Consider the following 23,291-nt stretch of genomic DNA (forward strand, 5'->3'; position numbering starts at 1 on the left):
TATTATTAACTGCTTTCTAAAGAATAAAATGGGGTGAGGTAGAACATACAGCAGGAATAGTAAAAGGGAGCTTTGTGTGTCGGAGCCTGGGTTTAGATACTCAAACAATTCTTTCTCAAAAATATGGATAGTTAGTGTCAAAATTATCTGATTGTCACTATAAGCACTGCACATTTCAAGCCCTACTTAAGTTGGGCTGAAAGAGTCATCCAAAGAATCCATATTTCCAACAAGTTCCTTGGGAAATTCTTATGCGAATGGAAAGTTTGAGACTGACTAATATGGCATGGGGATCCACAGAGAGGTTTTAATAAGAGGAGGCACATTATAGTACTGTCATTTGGATAGATCCATCTGGGTAAAATGCAGAAGGTAGAACTAAGTGGTAAGTAAAAATAAAAAGCAAAACCAATTAGAATGTTAATGGAGTAGTTGTGGTAAGGAATCCTGAAGGTGTGAGCTAAGGGAACGAAATAAGAAAGAGAAGAGAAAGACTTGACAAGTATTTCAGAGATGTGATGATGGCTTGGGTTAATGAAGGATGATGGAACACTTACCTAACACTAGACCTATCCAAAGAACAAAATGGCAGATAGATAATAATTTGAGTTTTAGTTTGAGATTATGGTATCTATCAGCTATCTCTGTATATTACAATTAGATTCATCAGTTGAATTCAGGCAACCGAATACCCAGTTCTAATGTTCCTATTTGAAAGAGATTTCACTCACCATTGTACTCCTCACCATTGTCCAAGCCATGGGTGAGAGCTTACATAAGGGGGTGTTTCATATAATTAGGGGTGGTTTACTGCTGACAAACCTAGAGAAATGTGCCCCATATAATGGTCCTGAATGCTATTAAAAGACATTTTTTAAAATTTATTAGTAGATGTGTGTAGTACATAATGTTTACATTCCTGGTAGAAAGTTAGTATATGTACATAATACATTTTAATTCCTTTTCTCTTCCCCTTTCCCTTCCCTCCCTCTCCCTCCCTATTCTCTTGATCTCCTTCCTATGCTTTGTACTTATTTGTCGTACATAATGTTTACAGTTCTTATGTGTAGTTGGTACATGCACATATCTTAATTCCTTTTTTCATCTGGCCCCTCCCTTCCTTTTCTTCTCTCTTCCTCTCTTAACCTTTTCCCCTCTGAGAAAGAGCTATCTCCTTACTTCCTGTTATGTTTTATTTTGCTCTTTGTTTATACTTTGGTTTCTTATATAAGAGAAGCCACACAATATTTAAACTTGGGTGTCTGATTTACCTCACTTAACATTATGGTCTCAAGGTGCATCCATTTTCCTACAAATGATTCAAGTTTATTTTTCTCTGAAGTTGTAGGTTTGAACAGAACCTCAGTTGCACAGAAAATAGTTTAAAGTATCAACAAATGATATTATATCAAATTAAAAAGCTTCTCCACAGCAAAAGAAACAACCAACAGAGTGAAAATACAGCCTACAGATTGGGAAAAAATTTTGCCAGTTATTCCTCAGACAGAAGACTAATATCTAGATTATATAAGAGCTCAAAAAATTTGATCCCTCAAAAATAAAAGACCCAATAAAAATAGATAAGCAAAATGAAAAGACACTTCTCAGAATAAGAAGTACAAATGGCCAATAAATACATGAAGAAATGCTTAACATCACTGGCCTTTAGAGAAATGCAAATTAAAACAACACTAAAATTCCATCCCACCCCAGAAAGAATGGCCAATATCAAGAGATCAAACAGCAACAAATGCTGGAGAGGCTGAGGTGGGATGGAGGGGAACTTCTACACTGTTGGTGGGAATGTAAACTAATGCAACCACTATGGAAATCAATGTGAAGTTTCCTCAATAAACTGAAACTGGAAATTCCATTTGACCCAGCTATTCCCCTTCTAGGTATCTTCCCAAAAGAGTTAAAGATGTCATATTATAATACATGCATACCTGTGTTTATAGTAGCACAATTTATAGTAGCTAAATCTTGGAAGTGGCCTATATGTTCATCAGCAGATGAATGGATAAGAACATTTTTATGTCCACAGAAGAATTAAAGATTACCCAGTGCACTCTTAGATATTATTATTACAGCTTGAATTATATAGAACAAATGTCTAATTATATGGTTTCTGTTCCTATTGCTTCTTTTCCTTGGAGATGCCTACAAAGCATCCATGTGTGGACCATGTTCTACTGCAGTGCTGAAGGTGCACAAACAAAATGCTATGTTGATTTGACCTCTGAGACATAAGGTTTATCATTTGCATTTTTGCTTTGTTTGGATTTGGTTTTAGTTTTATTCCTCTTTGGGAAAAAGGAGGTTTGTTATTAATTCACCTCTGTGGTGTCCTACTTTAAATCTTGGGTTTTGATAATATATAATTTTCTGATAACATATTGTTATGGATTTTGAGTTTCAATGTTTCCATTTAGGATGTTTGAAAATAACATTTTAAGAAAGCATAGTATAGAATATATCCTTCCTCTGGAAAGAGGTTGTATCATTCTGTGAATAATTTTAGCTGTGGATGCTTATAAAATTGTACTTAGGTTTATTTAGGCATGCAAATATTTAATGCCAAGTCAATTGAATTAAAAAAAAGACTCAAGAGGATACAAATGAGGAAACTTTCTTAAGCATTTTTGAGATCATTGTTACCTCTAGTTCCGCCTGATATTGTTTCATTTTGCCTGAATCTTGAAGGTATTCCTTAATCTGGATTTACCCTCCCCTTCAAAGTTTGCCTTTTGCTAACATCCTTTATAGCTTTCCCCCTTCTGCACATGGACAGTACCTCAATCATGCAGGAATTATTTGTGAATTTAAACTTTTCTAATGGGATCCCTTTTCTCTTCTTTAAAACTCACTATATCTTCCTTCTTCAAATTCTAATCATGAAATTAAAACCCTAACATAGCTTTCTGAAACCTTCTTGCTTCTATTTTGTTTCCCACTCTGAATTTTAATAGCACATATTTAACATTCAATCATGTGTGTTCAAACAGATTTTTTGTTGTTGTTGTTGCTTTTCATATATGTGTGTATCTCCTTGAGGGCAGGATGGTTTTTACAACATAGAAAATTTTGAATAAGTAAATGAAGTCAGCACATACTGACAGAGATGGCAGGTGTTACGGCCTAAATTGTGTTGTCTCCCCACCCACACAACTTATATTTGAAAATTTAACCCACATCACCTCAGAATGTGATTGTATTTGAGGATAGAGATTTTATAAAGATAAGGTTGAGGAGGAAGGGCAGAGGAGCGGTGGTGGAGGAACCTGGGCCAGCAGGACAGGAGGTAGCTGGGGCCACCCAGACTCTGGACCCCAGGGCCACTGGTTGTGGACCTCCAGAAAGCCTTCATGCCCTTCATGCTGTGCTGGGGCTATGGCTGGATGCTAGGGGAGGCTGGTGTCAGGAGCAGACCGGTGGTGTGCTACTCAGTATAGAAGATCGCATATGAATCAGTTTGTTAAGAACATGCAAGCTTTGAAGAGCTGAAAAAAGAACCCAGCAAAAAACCTGTTTTCTCAAACTGGCAGAGAAGATGAGCCAGTCCCAGCACCCGGAAGGAGACTCCCCTGCCACCATTCGATGCTCCTAGGGCAGAGAAGGTGAGCTGCACGGGCACCAGAAGCACCCTGACACCCCCCGCCACGTGGAAATGAGAAGACAAGTAAACAAGCCTCAAAAACAGACTTCCAGATCACCTACAGCAACCCCAAAGGGAAACGAGGTGGAACAATCTGATACTCAACCACTTGGACTCTTTGAACTGGCAACAAAAGAAGATCTGGAAAAAATGAAATCAGAAATAATTACTCAGATAACAGCAAAGATTGTGCTCATAGTGCAAGACATGATTAATAAATCTAGAGAGGACACAGATAAAAAAATAGAGGATCTGAAGAACATGATGGAATCTCAACAAAGGAAACAAATGGAATCCATAAAGCAGATGCAAACAGATTTCCAGGAGATTAAAAACTCCATTGAAAGTCTGCACAACAGAATGAACCAATGTGAGGACAGAATTTCAGATATAGAAGATAAGATTGCAATTAGTGGCCAGGAAAAGAAAAATTCCTTTAAAATTGTAAGGGACCACAAGAAATCAATCCAGCAGCTGCTAGATGATGGAAAGAAGAATAACATAAAACTGATTGGAATCAATGAAGAAAGAGGAGAGAGTGAAGATGACATAAAAAAAATTGTTCTCAGAAGTGATGGCAGAAAACTTCCCAAGCAGGGGAAAAGAACTTGACATACAGATAAGTGAGGCATATAGGACTCCACCTAGCCTTGATCAAAAAAAATCTACACATAGGCATATAATTAAGATCCCAGAAACCCAACAGAAGAACAAAATTCTACAAGCAGTGAGAGAAAAGAAACAAATCACATACAAAGGAAAGCTCATCAGAATCACAGCAGACTTCTCAATGCAAACCCTCAGGGCAAGAAGAGCTTGGAGTGAGGTATTTCAAGCCCTAAAGGAAAACAGCCTCCAACCCAGATTGATGGACCCTGCAAAACTATCTTTCAAAATTGATGGAGAAATAAGATACTTTCATGATAAAGAGCACCTCAGGAACTTCATGAATACCAAACCGGCACTCCAAAAAATTTTAGACAATATCCTAGGAAAAGACAATGAGGATCACAGCCCTAGGAAGTCCAGCAGAATGAATCCATTGGGCGTGACAAATTAAATGCAAAGGGGAAGAATCCAACAAAAAGAAAAAGTCATGACAAGGCTTTTAAAACTTTTGACTTCATCTCCCTAATGAGTGTATAATTCAATCTTGTTATTGTACTGATTAGTATTTTTCTGATTTTAGAGTTGCACACCTTTCATTGTGCTATACTGGCTATTTATCATCTTCTTATGTCTACTTTTAAATTGCGTTGTCTATTAATGAGCTGTAAGAGTTCTTTATATAGTCTGGTCATAGGTTATATACATTGTAAATATGGTCTGTTTAAGGACTACTTTTCATTTGAATGATGTCATTTAAAGTTCTAAATTTGGATGGAATCTCATTTATTAATTTTTTTTTATACATCATGTTTTTTGTATACTAGGTAGTCCTTGCCTACCCTAAATTCATAAACATTTTCCCTTATAATTTCTTCTTAAAGTTTTATACTTTTAAGCTTTCTTATTTAGGTTCATAGATCCCTTCAAGTTATTTTTATGTATGGAAATAAAGGGTTGAGGTTAATTTTTTATATATGGATACCAGGTGTTCTAGTGCCATTTGCTGAAAACACTATCTTTTCCTCAGCTCTTGAATTGAGTTTGTATTCTATAAAATGTTAATGTTAAATAATCTTTCAGAACTCAGTGGACCATATATGTGTGGTTCTATTTCTAGATTCTCTGTTTTATTCCAATGATCTATATGTCTTTCCTTACACCAACACTGCCTTGATTACTGTGGCTTTAGAGGAAGTCTTCAAATTAGGTAATAAATGTCTTCCAACACTGTTTTTTTTTTTTTTCTTTTTACTTTTCTAGGTCCTTTGTACTCCTACATACCTTTCAAATTTCAATATCCAATTCTTCATTTATAGCAAATATACATAGACCTGAATTTTTATATATACCTTGTGTTTTCTAATCCTGCTAAATTCAAATACAAGTTCTAGGGGCTCCTAGAGATTTCTTAGTATTTTCTTTGTAGATGATCATTTCATCTACATATAAAGATTTTACTTCTATCTTGCCAATCATATGCTAATTGTGTCTTTTTATTGCCAGACTATTTTGGTTTGGGCCTATGTTTCAAAGTTTAATGGACAGATGAAGAGTAAGCATATCTGCTCTTGTTCTCCACCTTAAGGAGAAAGCATTGTATCTTCTGCATTCATATAAGGCAGTCTCACTGGAAGTATGGAGTACATATCTTTAATCTGTTGAGAAGGTTCTGTTCTACTTCTAGTCTCCTGATAGCTTTTACTATGAACAGCTGTAGAATTTAGTCCAATACTTTTTCTCCAACTAGTGGCAGGATTGTATGGCTTTTTCCTTTCCTCTGTTAAAATGATGACTTTTGTGGGTGGATCTTCCAATGCTAAACCAACACTGCCATCCCTATAACAAAACCAGTTTCTACATACTGCCAGATCTGACTTCTAATAGTTTGTTTTGTTAAACAAATTTCTATCTATGTTCATACTTTTTTCTTCTATTATCTTTATCCAGTTTTAGGATTAGCACAATGTTGATATCCTAAAATTAGGGGAGAACTGTTCCTTCTTTTTTCTGCTTTAAATGTTTGATATAATTTATCAGTTAAAATGTATATGAGTCTGTTGTTGTCATACAGGTAGGTTTTCAAGCTAGGAATATACTTTCTTTAATAGGTGCTATTCAAATTTTATATTTCCTGCAGAGTTAGTTTCATTAATTTGTCTTCCAAGGTACTTCTTAGAAGTTGTCAAATTTATTTCAAGAAAGAGTTTTGAAATATGCTTTCTATATCCTTTTGAATTCTGTAAAATCTGTAGTAATGTCTCCTAGGTCTTGATATTTTAATTTAAAAATGTATAAATGATATTGTGTAATAGGAAGTAAAGGTCTAAGGGGGCAGGGGAAGTGGGAGGGGTAGGGGAAAGGAAAGAAGGGAAAAGAAAAAATATGAGAAAAGGAAAAAAAGGGAAACAAAATCTTTGCAAATAGGGAAGAATGGAGGGGGTGAAGGGAGGGCAGGGGAAGGGGAAAAAGAAATAAGAACCAAGGGACTCACATAATGGTACAAGATCCCAATGTTGTATGTAAATGTATTTTATACCTAAAATGTACCAATAAACTTAATGGGGAAAAAAATAAAGATAAGGTTGATTGAGGGCTGAGGAGCCTAACCTGATCCCTCTAGTATCCTTGGAAGAAGAGAAGATTAGGACATACAGAGATAGCCACCACACCTGCACATTCAGAGGGATGACTGCACCATTGAAGAAGCAGCAAGAAGGTGACCGTGTGCAAGCCCAGGAAAGACACTTGGAACAAACACTTCCCTCATGGCTTTCAGAGAAAATCAAATCTGGTAGCACCTTGAACTTGAATTTCCAGCCTCTAGAACTGTGAGAAGCTAAGTTTCTGTTGCTTAAACCACCCACTGTGTGGTGCTTTGTTAAGGCATCCCTGATAAACTAATACAGCAGATAGAAACTTAAGAATAAGAGCTTAAAAATAAGAAACAAGAATAATGCATTTTCTACATGCACTGATGACACTGTCTTCCCTCAAGTACTGGCCTCATTTCTAAAGTAGTTGACTGTTTGACTAAGCCCAGTGAACCCTGGGCTTATTATAAAGTCAGTATAACTTTAGTATGAAGTTCAAAGAGATCTGACTGGAACTAGAACTTGGCTTCCACAGCTCTTCTTTTTTTGGGGAATGATCTTGTTGACTATTGGCAGGAAATTAACTGATAGTCTGAGCAATTATTCTTCCAGTCTAAAACTTTATGAAGTTCAGCCATGAGCCTTAAGACTAAGCATTTCTACAACTGATGAAAAAGGCCTAAAAATTAGTGCATATATTAGATAATTCCCTGGTAGGGATGGAGACAACCATGGATGTTTTATTTTCTTTATATATGCATATATATACATTTTATATGCACCGATACATGTAATGTAAAAACCAAATATATAACCATATATGTGTCTATGTATATACATTAAACATATCTATGCATAAAACATGCTTATAAGTACATATATATGTGTATATAAAGAATGTGTATATAACATACCCACACATATATGTATATACATTATACAGTGTGTATATATTATACAAACGTGTTTTTATACATATGTGGGTTTTTGCCTAGGTTGGTTCAGTGTGTACTTTTTGTTCTTTCTCATTCTTTTGCTATTCCATAACCTGCTTAGCCCAGAGAAAAGAAAGTGCATTGAAATCAATTCTATATTATTCAAACTCAGTTTGGAATCTTGAGGTCCCTTCTCGGTAAGTAATTTTTAGAGGCTCATTGACAATATATAGTATGTCAAGAGAAAGGCATTGAAATTGTGAGGAATCTATGCAATGAAGCAACTAAGACTGGCTGAAGAAGCTGGCATTTGATTAAAGATACAAGAATGAAGGTATCTATTTGTTCTCCGTGACTCTCCAGCTAAGGGTTGGGCCAAATAGATGAACCTTACAGAATGCTGATTTCATGTCAACACAAAAACTTTGGCTATGCATTTTAATCTTTTTTTTTTTCATACAGGGGATCGAACTCGGGACCTTGCACTTGTGAGGCAGGCACCGGAACCACTGAGATAAATCCCCGGCCCTCGTTTTAATCTTTTAAGGATCAGAAGAACAAAGTATAAAGGCTTGTTGAGTGGTGATCTATCTTAGTGGTTAAGGGGGTTTCAGAGTCCCAGCTTCACCTCTTATTAGCTTTGTAACTTAGTTTAAGGCACTGAGCTTCTCTCAGTCTTAGTGGCCTCCTCACAATGGAATTAATGCTTTCACCTACTTCACTGAGGAATAGATGAAATAATGCATGTAAACTGATGTGGAACCCTATGCTAAGGTGTGTGGCCTAACTTATTTAGTCACAAAGTTCCTTGGTGTCTGTGACTGGTTTTTGGTCCTAGTTTCTCTGACTTCATTATCCAACCTTTTTTCCAAGGTTCCTTCCAATGAATAAAAGCAGAAAGAAAGCATAAATGGAAGGGCTGAGTACATTAAAGGGAAAGAAGATAGCCCCATTCTTTGCCTTATGTTTGGCCACACATTTAATTAAATGATCTTATCAATCAAGCTATAAGCCTGTTTAAACACCAAAAGAAGTGATTTCTTCCTCACCCTCAGCTCCCAGCCAATATGCTCTTTCCCCTCATCCCTTTTCAGCCACTGGCAGGGTGATTCTGATCCACAACTGCAGTGTCTCTGATAGGAATCATTTCTAATATATTCTTGTCCTCTTCTGTCCAGTTCATGGAAGGCTGGTTTTGAAAGTTCAGCTCTGGTGGGGCTCATTGCAAACTTAAATTAATATCAGACTCAGAATCCAATTTTGTTTTTATTATAAAATATGAAAATTTAAAGGCAAATTGAAAAGAAAAGACCCAGTAGACTGAATTTGAGGCCAATTATTCTCAGGGAGACTCTTAGGGGTAATTTTAACCATCACCCCTGGATACTTTTCTGAGTTCATTCTGAGGGGTGTGCTCTGAATTTTGTTAAAATGTATTGAACACCTGTTGTGCTCAATGATCCTGAAATATGCACCATAACAAGCTGCCTGGTTAGCACTTATTGAATAGGTTTATGTCTGGGAGTAACTGGAAAGAATGTAAGCTGTTTAATTAAAGGTGCTTGGCCTCACTAATGAACAAGAAGAAATAGTTTGAAAAATTCTTTGAGATAATTGCTGAAAGTGTCACCAAAGTGTCAGGAAAGCACAGTCTAGGGGTAAAGTTGAGAGTGGCTCTGATGTAGTTTGCATGCAGCATACTATCTGGTCGTAACATATTAGCAAGGCTGACATTACCATCCCCATTTTCGACATGAGAAAGTGAGGTAGAAAGAGCTTCTCAGGTTCATACAGCACCAAATAGCTAACTCTTGTGTTACAAGCACTTTACAGATCACGGGTTCCTCCATCCTGTATTACGAAAGACCCTAGAAGGGACTGAACATGGCTTCATGATGTATCTCTTTCTCTTATCAATTTGCCTTTTTCCATCTTGCCCAAATTGTAAAATATCACTATCAATATTACACAGACTGATTATTCATATATGTTCAGCTTTCTCAGTAAAATTAGAAGTTGTGATTTTGAAGTATGTGTCTGTACAATAAGAAAAAGCTACCATGTGAGTTTAGATATGGCTGCTAATTCCTAAACATTAGTTATTATTTCCAAATTCAATGTTTAAATGCTACATATTCACATAGAATTCCTTAGAATTTTACAGCATATATGAGTACATTTGTGTGTATCTAAGCTGATTATATATATGTGTGTATATATATATATACACACATATATATTTATTTTAAGTTGTAGGTATACTTAGAATAATATATGTATATTATGTATGGTATATTTTTGAGGGGACTGAACTCCTATAATTATCAAGTGTGCATCAAATCTAAATGGCAGATATGACTTGTATTGCTCCGACTACAGCTCCTCTATAGGAATGGCTGTTCTTTGCTTTTAAGGTGTTGGGGAAAGAAGAGAAGAGTTAGGGAAGAAATCCAAGCATTCCTCAGGCCCCTCTTCCCTTAAACACCTTTCATATAATCTCCTGAACTGGCTGGAATATCCTTCTCTGTCTCCACCCTATCTCCCTCCCAATGCAGTGGGAAAGTAGGTGGGTAATTGGGTCCAGATTGGAGGCAGTTAAATATTCATGAGGCTGGCAGGGGATGGGGAGGGGGTGACAGTCTAGAATGGGGGTAGGGGCTGCAGGAAGTGATTAGTCATTGAGAGCTAGTGAACAATTCTGAGAAAGAGACCCAGAAAGAAAAAGACGGAAAGATTGGTTGGGTGGGGTGGAGAAAAGAGAAGAGAGGTAAGAGGAGAGGAGAGAGAGAGAGAGAGAGAGAGAGAGAGAGAGAGAGAGAGAGAGAGAGAGAGAGAGAGAGAGAGAGAGAGAGAGAGAAGAGAGCATGTGCGATGAGCAATAGCTGTGGACCTTACAGTTGCTGCTAACTGCCCTGGTGTGTGTGAGGGAGAGAGAGAGAGGGAGGGAGGGAGGGAGGGAGGGAGAGAGAGCGCACTAGCGCGAGAGAGCGAGTGAGCAAGCGAGCAGAAAAGAGGTGGAGAGGGGGGGAATAAGAAAGAGAGAGGAGGAAAGGAGAGAAGGCAGGAAGAAGGCAAGGGGACGATACAACCATGCTGTGCTGTATGAGAAGAACCAAACAGGTAGAGCTAAAGATTTTTACTTCTTGCTGTTGTGAAATTATCAGAGTAAAATATTTCCCCGTAAAGGCAGGAAAAAATATTTTAACTGCTTCTGCTCTGGCATGGTGTTCGCATTTCCTTAGCATATGGTAACTGATGATTGCATCCCAGCTTTTATTCTTTTCTGTCTTTCAAGCTCTGGTTTTGGAATGCTGCTACTAATTAGGATGTGGGTAGGGAAAACATGCCCGGACACAATATAATTGCTTTTTTCTCTATTAGTAAATGCTCAGCCTCCTAGGTCTGGTTTTGAGGGTGTGGATGTGAAAAGGGGTGTGGGTAAGATAGGGGATCTACCTACAGATGGGGAGGTGATCCGTCATATTATTTGCAAAAAGCTGGGTTGAAGGAAAAATATTCGGGGTTGGGTATTGCTTGTTCTGTAGCACAATTTTCTCACATGTGCTGCGGAAGACGCCTCATTTCGTACATGCATGCGTTTCAAAGGGGCACAGGTATTTATGGGGAAACATGTGAACGTTTTATTTATTTATTTTTCAATGAATGAATGAAACTGTGCTTCAGGGAAAAAACATTAAAAGACAACCTAAAGACAACTGGGACCAGGGGAGAAATTGGCGGTGTAGAAGAGGAAAAAACCCCTTCTTTAGATTGGCATCCGATTGTGCACTAGCTGGTCGAGGGGACGGTGGACCACGCCCCTAGGAGCTTTGAGCTCCGATGGGATGGGAAAGGCGAGCCCTGTATTACCTGTTGGAAATCAGGTCTTTTTTCTCCTTCTCTTGCTTCTTCCTTGGATTATCAGGGACCAAAGACATGTGAGCATCCTGGATGATAAGCATGGTGACTCATTTTCATCAGGAAAAGGGACACATCCAAGATTCGCAAGAATCTGAATCCCCTCCTTCCCTCCCCCACTGCCTAGGTTTTTCTTCCATTTCAAATGGCTCACTTATTTCGTGAAAGAAATTTTAGAAACTTGACTGGGGTGAGGGTGGGGAGGAATGACGAGTTTGGTATCTGCAGTACTGTCATCGCCAGTGCCCTGACATTCTCCCAAAGAAGCTTTCAAACATTTGTTGGAACACGTTTGAGTGATTTGATCAGGGTTAAGGAGAAAAATGGGTGTGGGCTAGTGAGTGTGTGACTCTGTGTGTGTGTGTGTGTGCCTGACTGATTGTGTTAGAGGTGGGTGCAAGAGATCTGATTTGGGTATTATTTCAGTGCAGGTATTGGAAATTGGGCAATTTGTAATACACTCCCTGAATCTGAAGGGGGTGGAGAAGAGTAGAGAGGAAACATTTGCCTGCCAGCCTTGCACGTTTAGCCAGCGCCCTGGAAGGAGGGGTGGGGAGTGAGGATGAAGGAGAAGGTAGAGGAAGAGAGAGACAGAAGCAGAAAGTCAGAACAGTGGGTAGAGAGGCAAGGCGAATGAATGAATGAATGAATGAACGAATGAATGAATACATGAAGTAGCAGACATCCTTGGCTGTGTGGGGATGGCTGGAGAAAGTCAGTGTTGGGTGGGGTGCTTTTTGCAGCATTTCTCCAAACCACTGTTGGTTCCAAAGACTGATGCTTCCACTGGACCATTTTTAAACTAGGACATTTCCCCTCCTTGTCTTCCTTCACTATAATACATAAATGTAATAGATACAGGTGTCTGGGTTAAGCACGCTGTCAAAGAATGTTACTTCTTTGGTGAGTCGGGGAAATAAAATTTAGGAAGGCAGAGCCCTAAGAAAGCCAATGCTATTCATTAAAAAAGCTTTAATTTTGGAAAGAAAAATATGCCGGTTTACAGCTTGTTTCTACCCTAGTCTTAGACATGGAAGTGTACATACACGTCCTTTGATAAAGGACTCTATATATGCTTTTTACAAAAGGAATTAGCTGAAGGAATTCCCTTTCCTAAATGAGGACATCTGCCTTCACTGGGATTCCATCTCCCCAGCAGCATGGAGCTTTCCCTGTGATGTGCAAAGTGATAAAGATGAAAATGTGTTTAGAAAATCGTACATTCTCATGTTAATGTATAGCTGGCCCATTTTTCATATGCAAGAGTCATGCATGTACTGTATATGGTTATCACATGCCTTCCAGCATTTTAACATCATCCATATGCAAAGGAGATGAAACATACAGAAATGGTCCTTTGACCCCATATATCCCATAAATGTGTGCTTATGTGTGAAATGGTCACGTCTCCTACATAACAGTATTATATATTATTCACATTCATCAGTGTTTAAGATATCATTAAATCAGACAGAAGGAAATGGTGTATTTAGGGCGTGGGCTCACACTACTGACTGGCATTTATAGAGTGTGAATATTTAAGTCTCCCACAGTTTTCCTGCTTGTGGGTGAAATGATGCTCTCCCATTCCTGGCAGAATCTGATGGTGTCCATCCTTCTGGCATTTATTTATCGTCTTAGTTCTTAGCAGGGAATAAAACAAGGGCAGAAATCTGCAAAGGTCTAAACTCTGCCACACCCATGAAATCCAGCAGAAACGTGGGAGGGGGCTGGAGGACTTGCACTTCCTTCCTCTTCCACTTGAGCAACATAAAGAAGCTATCTTGGATTTCTAAGTTGTAATACATTGCCAATGGGTGAGAAGAATGCATAAATGGTCTATATTAGCCATTAGTTACTACTACAGATTATTATGACAGGAAGAAGAAAATGAAAGTAGTATTGAGATAAGAAGATGGTAAAGGAGTGGGCAGAGGAGGAATATAACAAAAGAATCACAGATTTTACTGGTTTAAGATTTTCAAATATCTTGGGACTTAACTTTAAATAGTTCAGTTTCTGCATGGATTGCAGATGATTAAAAACTCTCACGGTGTGAAGTATGTCTACAAAACAAGAAAACTGAGATATGTTTCCTTTGTTTAAAAATAGTTTAGTTTGTATTTGAAGTGTGAAGAATACCCTAACCCTGCTAACATCTGCCTATTTCTTCATACAACAAATAATTTTTCTTTTAAAGAGTGTGACCTGTGGTTTGTTATTGCACCTTGCTGCACCTTCCCCTTGCAGCCTGCCCAAGATGTGGAGGACACAGTCTTGGTGCTTGGTGCAGGCCATTCTTCCTGGTGATAAATTGCATTCCTACTAAATCTCTCTGAGCCACACCCAGTGTCACCCAGGGACTTCTTGAATTAATTAAATGGAGAGATTTTACTGAATAGAATTGAAGTTGCCCATTTTTAAAATACTGGCTTTCACCACATATTTCCAAATTTAAACAGAAAGAATTACTTAAGGGGCATGTTTATTTTTTTTTTCTGCCCTATTATCTGAACTTACAGAGAATCTTAGAAAATTCATAGTGAATCCAGAAACGTGTTGATCTCTGGTGACTCTAATTCTTTCTAACCTGTGCCAGGATGCAAACAAAATAAGCCCTGAGCTCTCCCACTGAGAATCTGTGAAACTCTGGTCCCATCCCACCCCCACCCCTGGCTGAGGCCACTGGAATAAGAAACCACAGGGTTAATTTTCTTTCTTGCTGAGCTGGCAAAACTACAGAAACCTCCTTTGATGTTTCCTGCTAAAAGGCAGTGCTCCTGTTCACCAAGAGGGAGCATCAGACAGGGTCTTCTCTGCCTCCATCATGGTGAAATTGTCAGTAATGTGCCTGGGGCTGAATTAATCCACAGACTTCAGAGTTTTCCTTGGCTGGCCCCATCAGGAAAGAGTGGGTATCTTTTAGGAAAGAGTAAAGGATACATATTAACCCAATGTTCCCCTTGTTCATATTGATAAAATAAAACATGTCTAAAATCTACCTGTATTAATAGTTGAAAGAATGCGCAGTACAAGTTCATCTCAAGTGAAGGTTTAACATTTAACTCTTTGCCTCCCTATTAGTTGTAATTGAGGCATTAGGACAAACAAGCACTGTCTGTCATAAACCAAAGAAGCTGATTGTGTGCAAGAATTCTCCCTTTTGCATTTCTTAAGCATGGTCAGATTGCCTCTATATTGCTGTAATTAAATCTGCATTATGTTCTCTGATTGGGAAGAGCACTGTGGTGTGAGTCCTTAATTGATGCCACTTACTGATTCTGTGGTCTTGAATGAATTATATCATCTTGGGCTTCAGTTTCCTCCTGCCAAATATAACTAAAAAAAAAAAACCCCAAACCTCAAAATGAACAACAAACCCCACACTGCTTGCCATAAAGGATTTTTATGATGTGAAAATAGTCAATACAATTATAAGAAAATTTTCTCCAAGTTTTGCAATGTGAGGCTTGATGGAATCACCAGTTTTTTACCACTGATACATGCCTACCTTGTCTGTAGTTTTCTGTTAGACATTAACTCATTCTGGCCATAGCTGAGCACTTGTAAACTCCTCTGGGTTTTCTCCAGAACTTCACTCTCGTGCCCTGCTCTCTATTGACATTTCTTCATCTTGTATGATATAAGCTTCTTATCCCCAGACTTATAAATACATCTCTTCTATCTTGAAGCATCTCCTGACTCTACCCTGTCATCTCTATAGTGTTCTGGTTCACCTTCCTTTTAGAGCAAAATTCCTAAAAGCGCTCCACGTTCATTTTTTCCTCTTCACCACTCTCCATTCACTATTGCATCCACTTATTCCATCCCCACAATTCCTTTGAAATCAGTTTAGAAAAGGGCATGGCATGGCAGCCAGTTGCTCTTCAGCCTCCATCTTGTTTGATATTTCTTTGGTGTTTGCCAGTGTTTTCCATTCCCCTTTCTAAAACTCTCTCCTCACTGGGCTCCTTTCACAGTTCTCATTTTCCTCCCTCTCAGACAAGACCTTTCAGTCTTCCTTGTCTGTCTCCTTTCACACTCTTCCTTCCAAACATCAATAATCCCTTGGTCCACAATCTTAATCCATTCTTCCTGTCATTAATTCTAGATGATCTCATTCATGTCCAGAACTTTAATCACTCATGCGATTTCCAAATCTGTGGACCAGACATCCATTGGTGAATCTTTTGATCCATAAATGCCTTGAAATATATCAAAGATATTCAAATTCATCATTTACAAAACCAAACTTAGTGTCTCCTCTTTTGTACCCCTCTTGGTCTTCCTTATTTATGACACTTACTGCTATAGCTTCAGAGCTCTAGGAACCTGGTAAGGATCCCAAATGTAATCTTTTTTTCCCCAACTTCCATATCTAGTTACTAAATCTTGGAACTCGAGTTAAAAAGATTTTAAATATATCCTTGATTTTCAGCTCTATTATTTTTATAAATAAGGTGGTTAAGTCTTCTCATTATCTTTCATCTGGATAAAGGCATAGCTACCTATCTGGACTTCCTATCTCCACATTTTTCTCCTTCCATTCTCCTTGCAAATAATGCTGTAGCTATCGTTATTTAATGCAAACATGATCACATTATTTTCCTCATTAATGCCCTAAAATGGTCCCTTGTTAACTATAAGCTAACATGTAAATTCTTCAACATGGATACATGATTTAGTCTTGCCTACCTTTCCAGGATCATCCTCAAATACATCCTGCCTCACTCTGTGACACCACATTTCTTTCCATATTACATTCCCCTTTCAAATTGGAAAACTTCCATTTCCCCTGCAAGAGTTAGCTCTTTGAAACTATTCTTAACCTCCCTCACTGAGCTTTTTCCTGCTTTGTGTGTGTCCATGCTATGCTTCATGCCATCTCTATTGGCACTCATTTTATTATACACATGTCATTTTGGTTCTTTTCACACGTTAGTGTCCATACTGTTAACCATTGGAGGAAAAAGAAAAAGTCTTAATTCTTTATGAATCCCTAGTACCTATCATAATCTCAGTACATACAGTAAATGGTTTTAACTATGTATAATATTTGCTGAGTATGGTACCAGGTTTATAGTTTTTCTACAAGATGTGAAATATTTAAATGGGTAGAATCATTAGTGGATTTAAAAATCTATTGGCATGAAATTTTGAAGTGGAGCTGATCTCACCGAGTGCTGTTATTGACTTATGGACATGACTAGCATCCTTTTTTTTTTGTACCTGGGATCGAACTCAGGATCTTGCACTTGCGAGGCAGGTGGTGGTACCACTGAGCTAAATCCCCGGCCCTACCATCCATTTTTCAAGAATGCAGATACAAAAATGACCTATTTATAGACTGGATTTCTCCAAACTACCATAGCTGGTATTCTCTGGAAACCTCCTTTCCATATCCTTCCATCAGTCATTGTGCCAGCTCCACCCTCCCAAGTTAACAGAGTCCCAGTTGGATGCATAGTTGCTGCAATCTTGGATTTTTATGTGCCCTTCTTTTGGGGCCCCAGGTACTTGTGCTTCTGCTTACTCCACCACTATTGCAAATAGACCTTGAACCAACCATTTGGTTTGTTGTTCTTAGTTGATTTATTTCAGTGACCACATCAACTTCAAAAATGTGGGTGATATTAACTTATGCTTAAAGCTATGTACTAAAGAATTAATTCACTTTCACTTGAATTTCTTTCCTTCCCACTGAAGTATCCACATAATAATATTCACAAATAGACATCTAGCAAGGAGATAAAGAGAGGGTAAAGGGTAAGTAGTCCCTCATGTGTGTTAAATATATGAGAATTAGATCAGTGTGGCTTTCTAGGGTTTGAATGGACTGAAGAGATTTAGATTCTGAACTAGGCCTACTGTGCCCAGTGTTGAACACATTGAAACCACAGCTTTCCATGAAAATACTATTTGGCAGGCTTTAAGCAGGATATTTTCTCTGGCGGAACTGACTTGTCTGTGAGAAGAACAGTAGGACAAATCAATTTGTAGGTAAAGTTTTTGTTTTTAATGCTAAAGTTGGGTAGTTTTTCTCAACCACTGTATCCTTATTCTATATCTTGCTCAATGCTTCCAGTTTCTTTGGCATTGAGTTTTCTTATCTTCTTCTCTTTTCCTCAGATTCAAGTAAAGTTTTCCTGGTAAACTAGTATCAGTTCATACTAGTGTTTAGAATGTGAGGCTATGGAAAAAAAGAACTTTAAGAAAAAATGTTACATCAAACTTTCTCAATCAGCATTTCAGGCAATTTTAAGCTACTTCAATTATGTCTAGCACATAGTAGGTCCTCAAAACATTTGAGGGAATACATTTAGAAAGGAGGGATCATCATGATGGACCATTAGGGAAAATGTTTGGGAGCGGAAGACCATTTCTGTGTACCTATTCAGAGTAGGCTTTGTGTAAATGCTCACACCACTCCATTGGTCCTTCTCACAAAGTGATGGTCATTCAAGTTACAATTCTGTCTCTTGTCCACTTAGATCAGAGTGGCATAACTGCAGCCATTTCGGTTTAGTATGAGAACATAAACTTTCAGATTTCCTATTAATTATTTACAGATCTTATTCTCTTAGATGTTGTTTGTTTAATGTCATATTTCATGTCTTTGTAGTGGAATAAACCCTTCCCCTGGGTTCTAGACCTGTCTCTGCCATTTGCTTGTCATGTGATTTTAGGTAAGTAACTTACTCTTTATGAGCTCAGTTAATTAATCTGTGCAGTGGACACACACACACAACCTTCCAAACATCAGCTTACCTTTTTTGCTAAGTTGATGTGAGGTCCAACTAAAGTGCTAAAAAAGGTTTTTTTGCAAACAATGTGTTTTTAAAATATAAGATATTATTAATTGAGAAATTTCACGTATTGATTCCTAAAGTATTCATGACTCTATTCAAACAAGAAGTACCTTTATTCTCTGTATAAAAAATATACCTCAACCATATCAACTCCTCTCCTATTCACTATGAAGTGATATTAATTAATGGTGTGATCTTAGTATCTTTGCCATTTCCTTCATAAACTTCAGTGACACAATCTAGATATGCAAATATTTAATTTGTCAGGAGCCCCAGATGTCATGAGCACTAGAAATATCCACTGTTTTCCTTTTTATTGTTTCTCATTTTAACTTTTGTTTAGATTCTCATCTCTTCTTTTCTCTTTTTGCTAAATCTGTAGCTTGTCCCCACACCCACCCCCACTTTACCTCCAAACTGGGTTCTCAGCCCTAAGATTACCATGCATGCTGTGCTCACATCCATCACATGAGGGCCCAATCAGGCAGAAGAGAGGAGAGGGAGATAGGGCTGGTTAAGAGATTGAAAATGGAGATGCAGAGTGGGTGGAAGCATACTTCAAAAATTACCATCAGGGCACTATTTCAGCAACAACTTCAGGGTTCCTCAAGGCAACAGGAATAAACTGATTAAAAGAGGATACAATGCTGAACTTTGTAAATCTAGCTTTAAATACTGTAAATAATCTTTCAAGACATCAGGATCTCCACAAAAGATAGTTCAGTTCTTCTATGTCCCTGGTTATAATTGGAATAAATTACTAATTTATCATAACATAAATTATTAATTTTTCATATGAGGAATAGAATTCTGCAAACTAAAATTTAAATACATTGATAATATTTGGAAGTATTTTAAAGTATGATAATTGGATCAAATTAGTGCAAAGAGATTCTGGTTTTTTTCCTAGAAGCTAAATGTCTAACATTAAAAAAATAGTATCATACATATTTTGTAAAATTACTATTATATAGGACAATTATGTAGCCTGCAATAATAAAGTATGGTAAATAAAAATTTCAAAATAAACTGGTACCCAGGAGAAAATAATAATTTAATTTTATTTTAGTTGAGTATTGGTCAGTGCCACCTTTAATCCTTCATTCTAGCTGTTCCCCCTCCATACACTCCTATTAGTTATGTGCTCTTTTATTCAGCATAAAGAACAGAAACAGACTTTAAAGGATGACAAGAAGAACAATCAGCTGAAAGGAAACTAGAGAAATTAAGAAATTGAAGAAATTAAGATGTTGAGAAACTGAACAGCCAATCTATGGAAACCAGAGTAGATCCAAAAATTTCAACAAAAGCAATTCATAAATTTTCTGAGACCTTGCATTTAAAATATTTAGTTACTAACAACTCCAGATTCTGTTTCTAAATTCAGCATTGAGAGAGAGAGAGAGAGAGAGAGAGAGAGAGAGAGAGAGAGAGAGAGAGAGAATATGGTTAGATCTGCAGACCTGCTTGGGTCAGCTACTACTGCTGGAAAAAGTAATAACTTCTTCCTTTCTGACTGGAAGAAGAAGTAGGTCATAGTTTCTGAAAGCCGACACCTATAAATCTAGTGATAAAGTAAATTGGCTGAGAGAGTCCCTGTATATATTATAATTAGGTACCTATCCAGATCAGGAGGGACTTACCTCATATGTGGACTTACTTCAAAATTTTCCCTTTAGTTGTCTCAGGATTGGCTATACTACTTATTTTTATTATTAGTCAATGTTTCTAAAGGAAATAATAATCACACAGATAACTCAGCTTATATATGCGAAAGAAAGAAAGAAAGAAAGAAAGAAAGAAAGAAAGAAAGAAAGAAAGAAAGAAAGAAAGAAAGAAAAGAAAGGTAGGTTAGGGCAAATCTCTATACCTGGAGGTGACAAACACTAGCTTCTCATTGTCTTCCAGAAGACTGTGGCAGGTACCATCTGTCTAAGAGAAATTCTAGCTGTCATATATTCTTGCTAATTTGTCATAATGAAGCTTTGTTCTAATTTTTCTTTTTTTAGTTTGTAGGATCACCTTCTACAAAAGGATTGGGAAATGATGAGTGTAAAGCAGCTCCACTCAATTTTTATCAGAGAAATGCTACTCCTTGACATTAGTCATCTCATTTTGAATGTTCTTGAATTAATTCCAGGAATCATCACCATATTTATCTATTTTTAGCAAATTGGCACTTTCTAAAATATTGAGCTGTTGTCTCCATATGCACTAGTTTGCTCTAAATGTAGAACATTGGTAATTAGCCTTACTTCCATTATTTGTAATCTCAGTTCCAATAACTAACTATTCAAAATGTTGTTTTTAAACGAAAATTGGAAAAATCCTAATATCTTCCCATTACTGACTGCATAAAAGAGCTAGATGAGGCAAAGAAAAAAATAAATGGGATGATCTGCAAAGGTTAAGCAAACTTAGGAATTGATTGCTTTTCAAAATAGCTTTAGATTGCTCACTTCGGCACCACATATACTAAAATTGGAACGATACAGAGAAGATTAACATGGCCCCTGCGCAAGGATGACACACAAAATAGCTTTAGAACTACATAGTTAGCATAACTAGCCTAGAAACTAGGTTTGTCTCAAATCTGTCAGAATGCACAGCCTTGGCCCATTTTTACTTTTCTTTGATTTGGAAGCCAATTTACCTTCTTTGAGTATAAGCTAAGAATTAAACTTTCCTCTTAAAGTACAAACTAGATATTACAGCAGCTGTTTCCAAAGGATGTATTTTACAGTCCTATTGAAATTTCTTCATTAATTACAAGAAAAAGGGAGAGAAGAAAGAGATTTCTTTTTAAAAGTTTCAGTTTTAAGTAGTTGGCTTGCAGTTAGATTCATAAGCACATATGTTAGGGTAGCTTACTTTGGTTATCAAGACTCTTACCAGGGTTCTACTAGAGGAAAAAGAATAAGCATTGAGTATATTTTGGGTGGACATTACATTTCAAAATCCTTTCTCTTTAAATTAATGGAACAGTAATATTTTATTTAAGAGAGGGGAAAGAATACTGATCCACTGCAAACTCTCCTATTCATTGTCATAGGACATTTGTAGAATTTTTCTTCCAAAATCAAGTTTTATTGGACTAGTACTTCTAAAAAGTATGTGAGATTTTATAAAAAATAAAGATTGATATCATCTCATTTTACAAGTACCTTCTTTCTTTGGTAAAACTTGAGTTGGGGGTTTGATTTATTCAAATGCGTTTTTTTTTTTTTGAAGAGTACAATTTGCAATGTTTTCTTAATCGTTAAGGAATGTATAACCCTAATGAAAGAAAAGGGGATTGTTTTGTATTATCTAGAAAATCTACTCTGGAGAACTCAGGTGAGTATCATAAATTAATTTGGATGTCTTTCAGAGTAATCGGCATAATCCAACATTCCTTAGAGCTTTAATTGCCTTTAACTGAAAGATACAAGGTGATAGCCTTTTGATAACTTAGCTAGATTTGTGCTTCCAAACTGATGGACAGTGAACTGGAGAGCTGTAGAGAAAATCTAAGGACAAGCCTTAGTTTCTAGTAAATTCTTTCTTCCATCTTGAACTTTGTATTCTTAGGTGAAACCAGTAGAGAGGAGAAATTGAGAATTTTTGTAATTGAAAGGGGAGGAGAAGGCCACATTTATAAAATAGAATCACTCAGTTTGGAGCATTAATGACCAGGAGTAGCTCAGACTTCCCTTCAGAACATCATCTGGAAAACACAATATACCCAAGAGAAATAGGAGTTAGAAAATAACCCAAGAAGTTTGGGTGCTAGTATACTTAAAATTACTTAACCATACTTAAGGCTAAATTCAGTTGTTTTCCTCAGTTAGTAGGAAGAAACTTGATTCTTGGTTAAAAGAAGGAATGCCAATTTTGTCTTCATAGTTGTTATCTCATCTTAGGCTATACCACATCTTTTAATAACTAAGAGTTTTCCTGCAAGCTCCTATTGTTTTCCCACATTATCAGTCCAGTGTCACTGGAAACTGACTTGTTTGTGTACATATTGGAGTTTAATTTATTAAATGTATCTAACCAAAATTTTCACTTTTATCAACTTTGATAAATAGTAAAAATCCATCTGTAAAGAACTAAAGGAAAACCAGTAGCAAAATCTACTTTTCTATAATACAAAATTTTGTGATATTAAAAATAATACTTTTCCTTTTATTCTTTGTTATCTCAAAAAACTTCATATTAAACTATCTTCTTCCCAGATTCCACCTCTGACTTCCCTACTCTTGACAGTACCTTTTAGTTATGTCAACACATTCTCAGTTTCCTAGCTCTTACTATAGAAGTAACTAAGTTTTTTCTTCCTTTTTGAAGCCATACTATCAGTTAACAAGTGTCTTTCCACACCTGTCCTTTCTAAAATCTATAAGCCTTTCTCAGTCAGTATTTTAGATTGAGGTCCCAAGGCCCTAATGCCTATAATTGTCTAAAATGAATTAATCCATCTAGATGGGTAATAGTTATATACCACCCTTGGAAGAAGAGAAAACAGTTTTTCAATTTTTGTGTTCTGGTGGTTCTTCAGATAAGAAACTCCAGGTGAAAAACGAAAATGTCCTCTTTTCGGCACCACTTTCTGCTGGTTATTCTTACATTTATTTCCCCTTTCCCTAAAATTTCAGTAGTTTTACTTTGTTTATGGAGTTAACTCTAATGTATTTATTCATGATTGTTTGCAATGCTCCTCAGAATCCTTCACCAGTTTCCTAGTCTTGGCTTCTCTCTTCCGCTGTGTCTGGTATTGATTAAGCTTGTGAAT

The 23,291-nt window shown here is 37.0% G+C and overlaps 1 protein-coding gene and 1 non-coding gene across 5 annotated transcripts in view; both read left to right on the forward strand.

Moving 5' to 3' along the window:
• Positions 1–23,291, forward strand: part of Gap43 (growth associated protein 43) — a 135,415-nt gene that overhangs the window by 5,962 nt on the left and 106,162 nt on the right. For 2 of the 4 annotated variants that reach the window (XM_004835680.4, XM_004835681.4), the window contains exon 1: positions 10,741–10,910. The exons of the other annotated variants lie outside the window; for them this stretch is intronic. In XM_004835680.4, coding sequence (XP_004835737.1) covers positions 10,881–10,910 — 30 coding nt within the window. In that variant the 5' untranslated portion in view covers positions 10,741–10,880. Of the gene's footprint in view, positions 1–10,740; positions 10,911–23,291 lie in introns of those variants that run through there. 4 annotated transcript variants of the gene reach the window in all.
• Positions 20,969–21,076, forward strand: LOC147830463 (U6 spliceosomal RNA). The gene has a single exon (XR_015439442.1). It is a non-coding gene; the product is annotated as a U6 spliceosomal RNA (small nuclear RNA).

Source organism: Heterocephalus glaber, unplaced genomic scaffold, assembly GCF_053883595.1.
Source record: "Heterocephalus glaber isolate CG9 unplaced genomic scaffold, H.glaber_assembly_v1.0 deba00000122, whole genome shotgun sequence".
Taxonomy (NCBI): Eukaryota; Metazoa; Chordata; class Mammalia; order Rodentia; family Bathyergidae; genus Heterocephalus; species Heterocephalus glaber.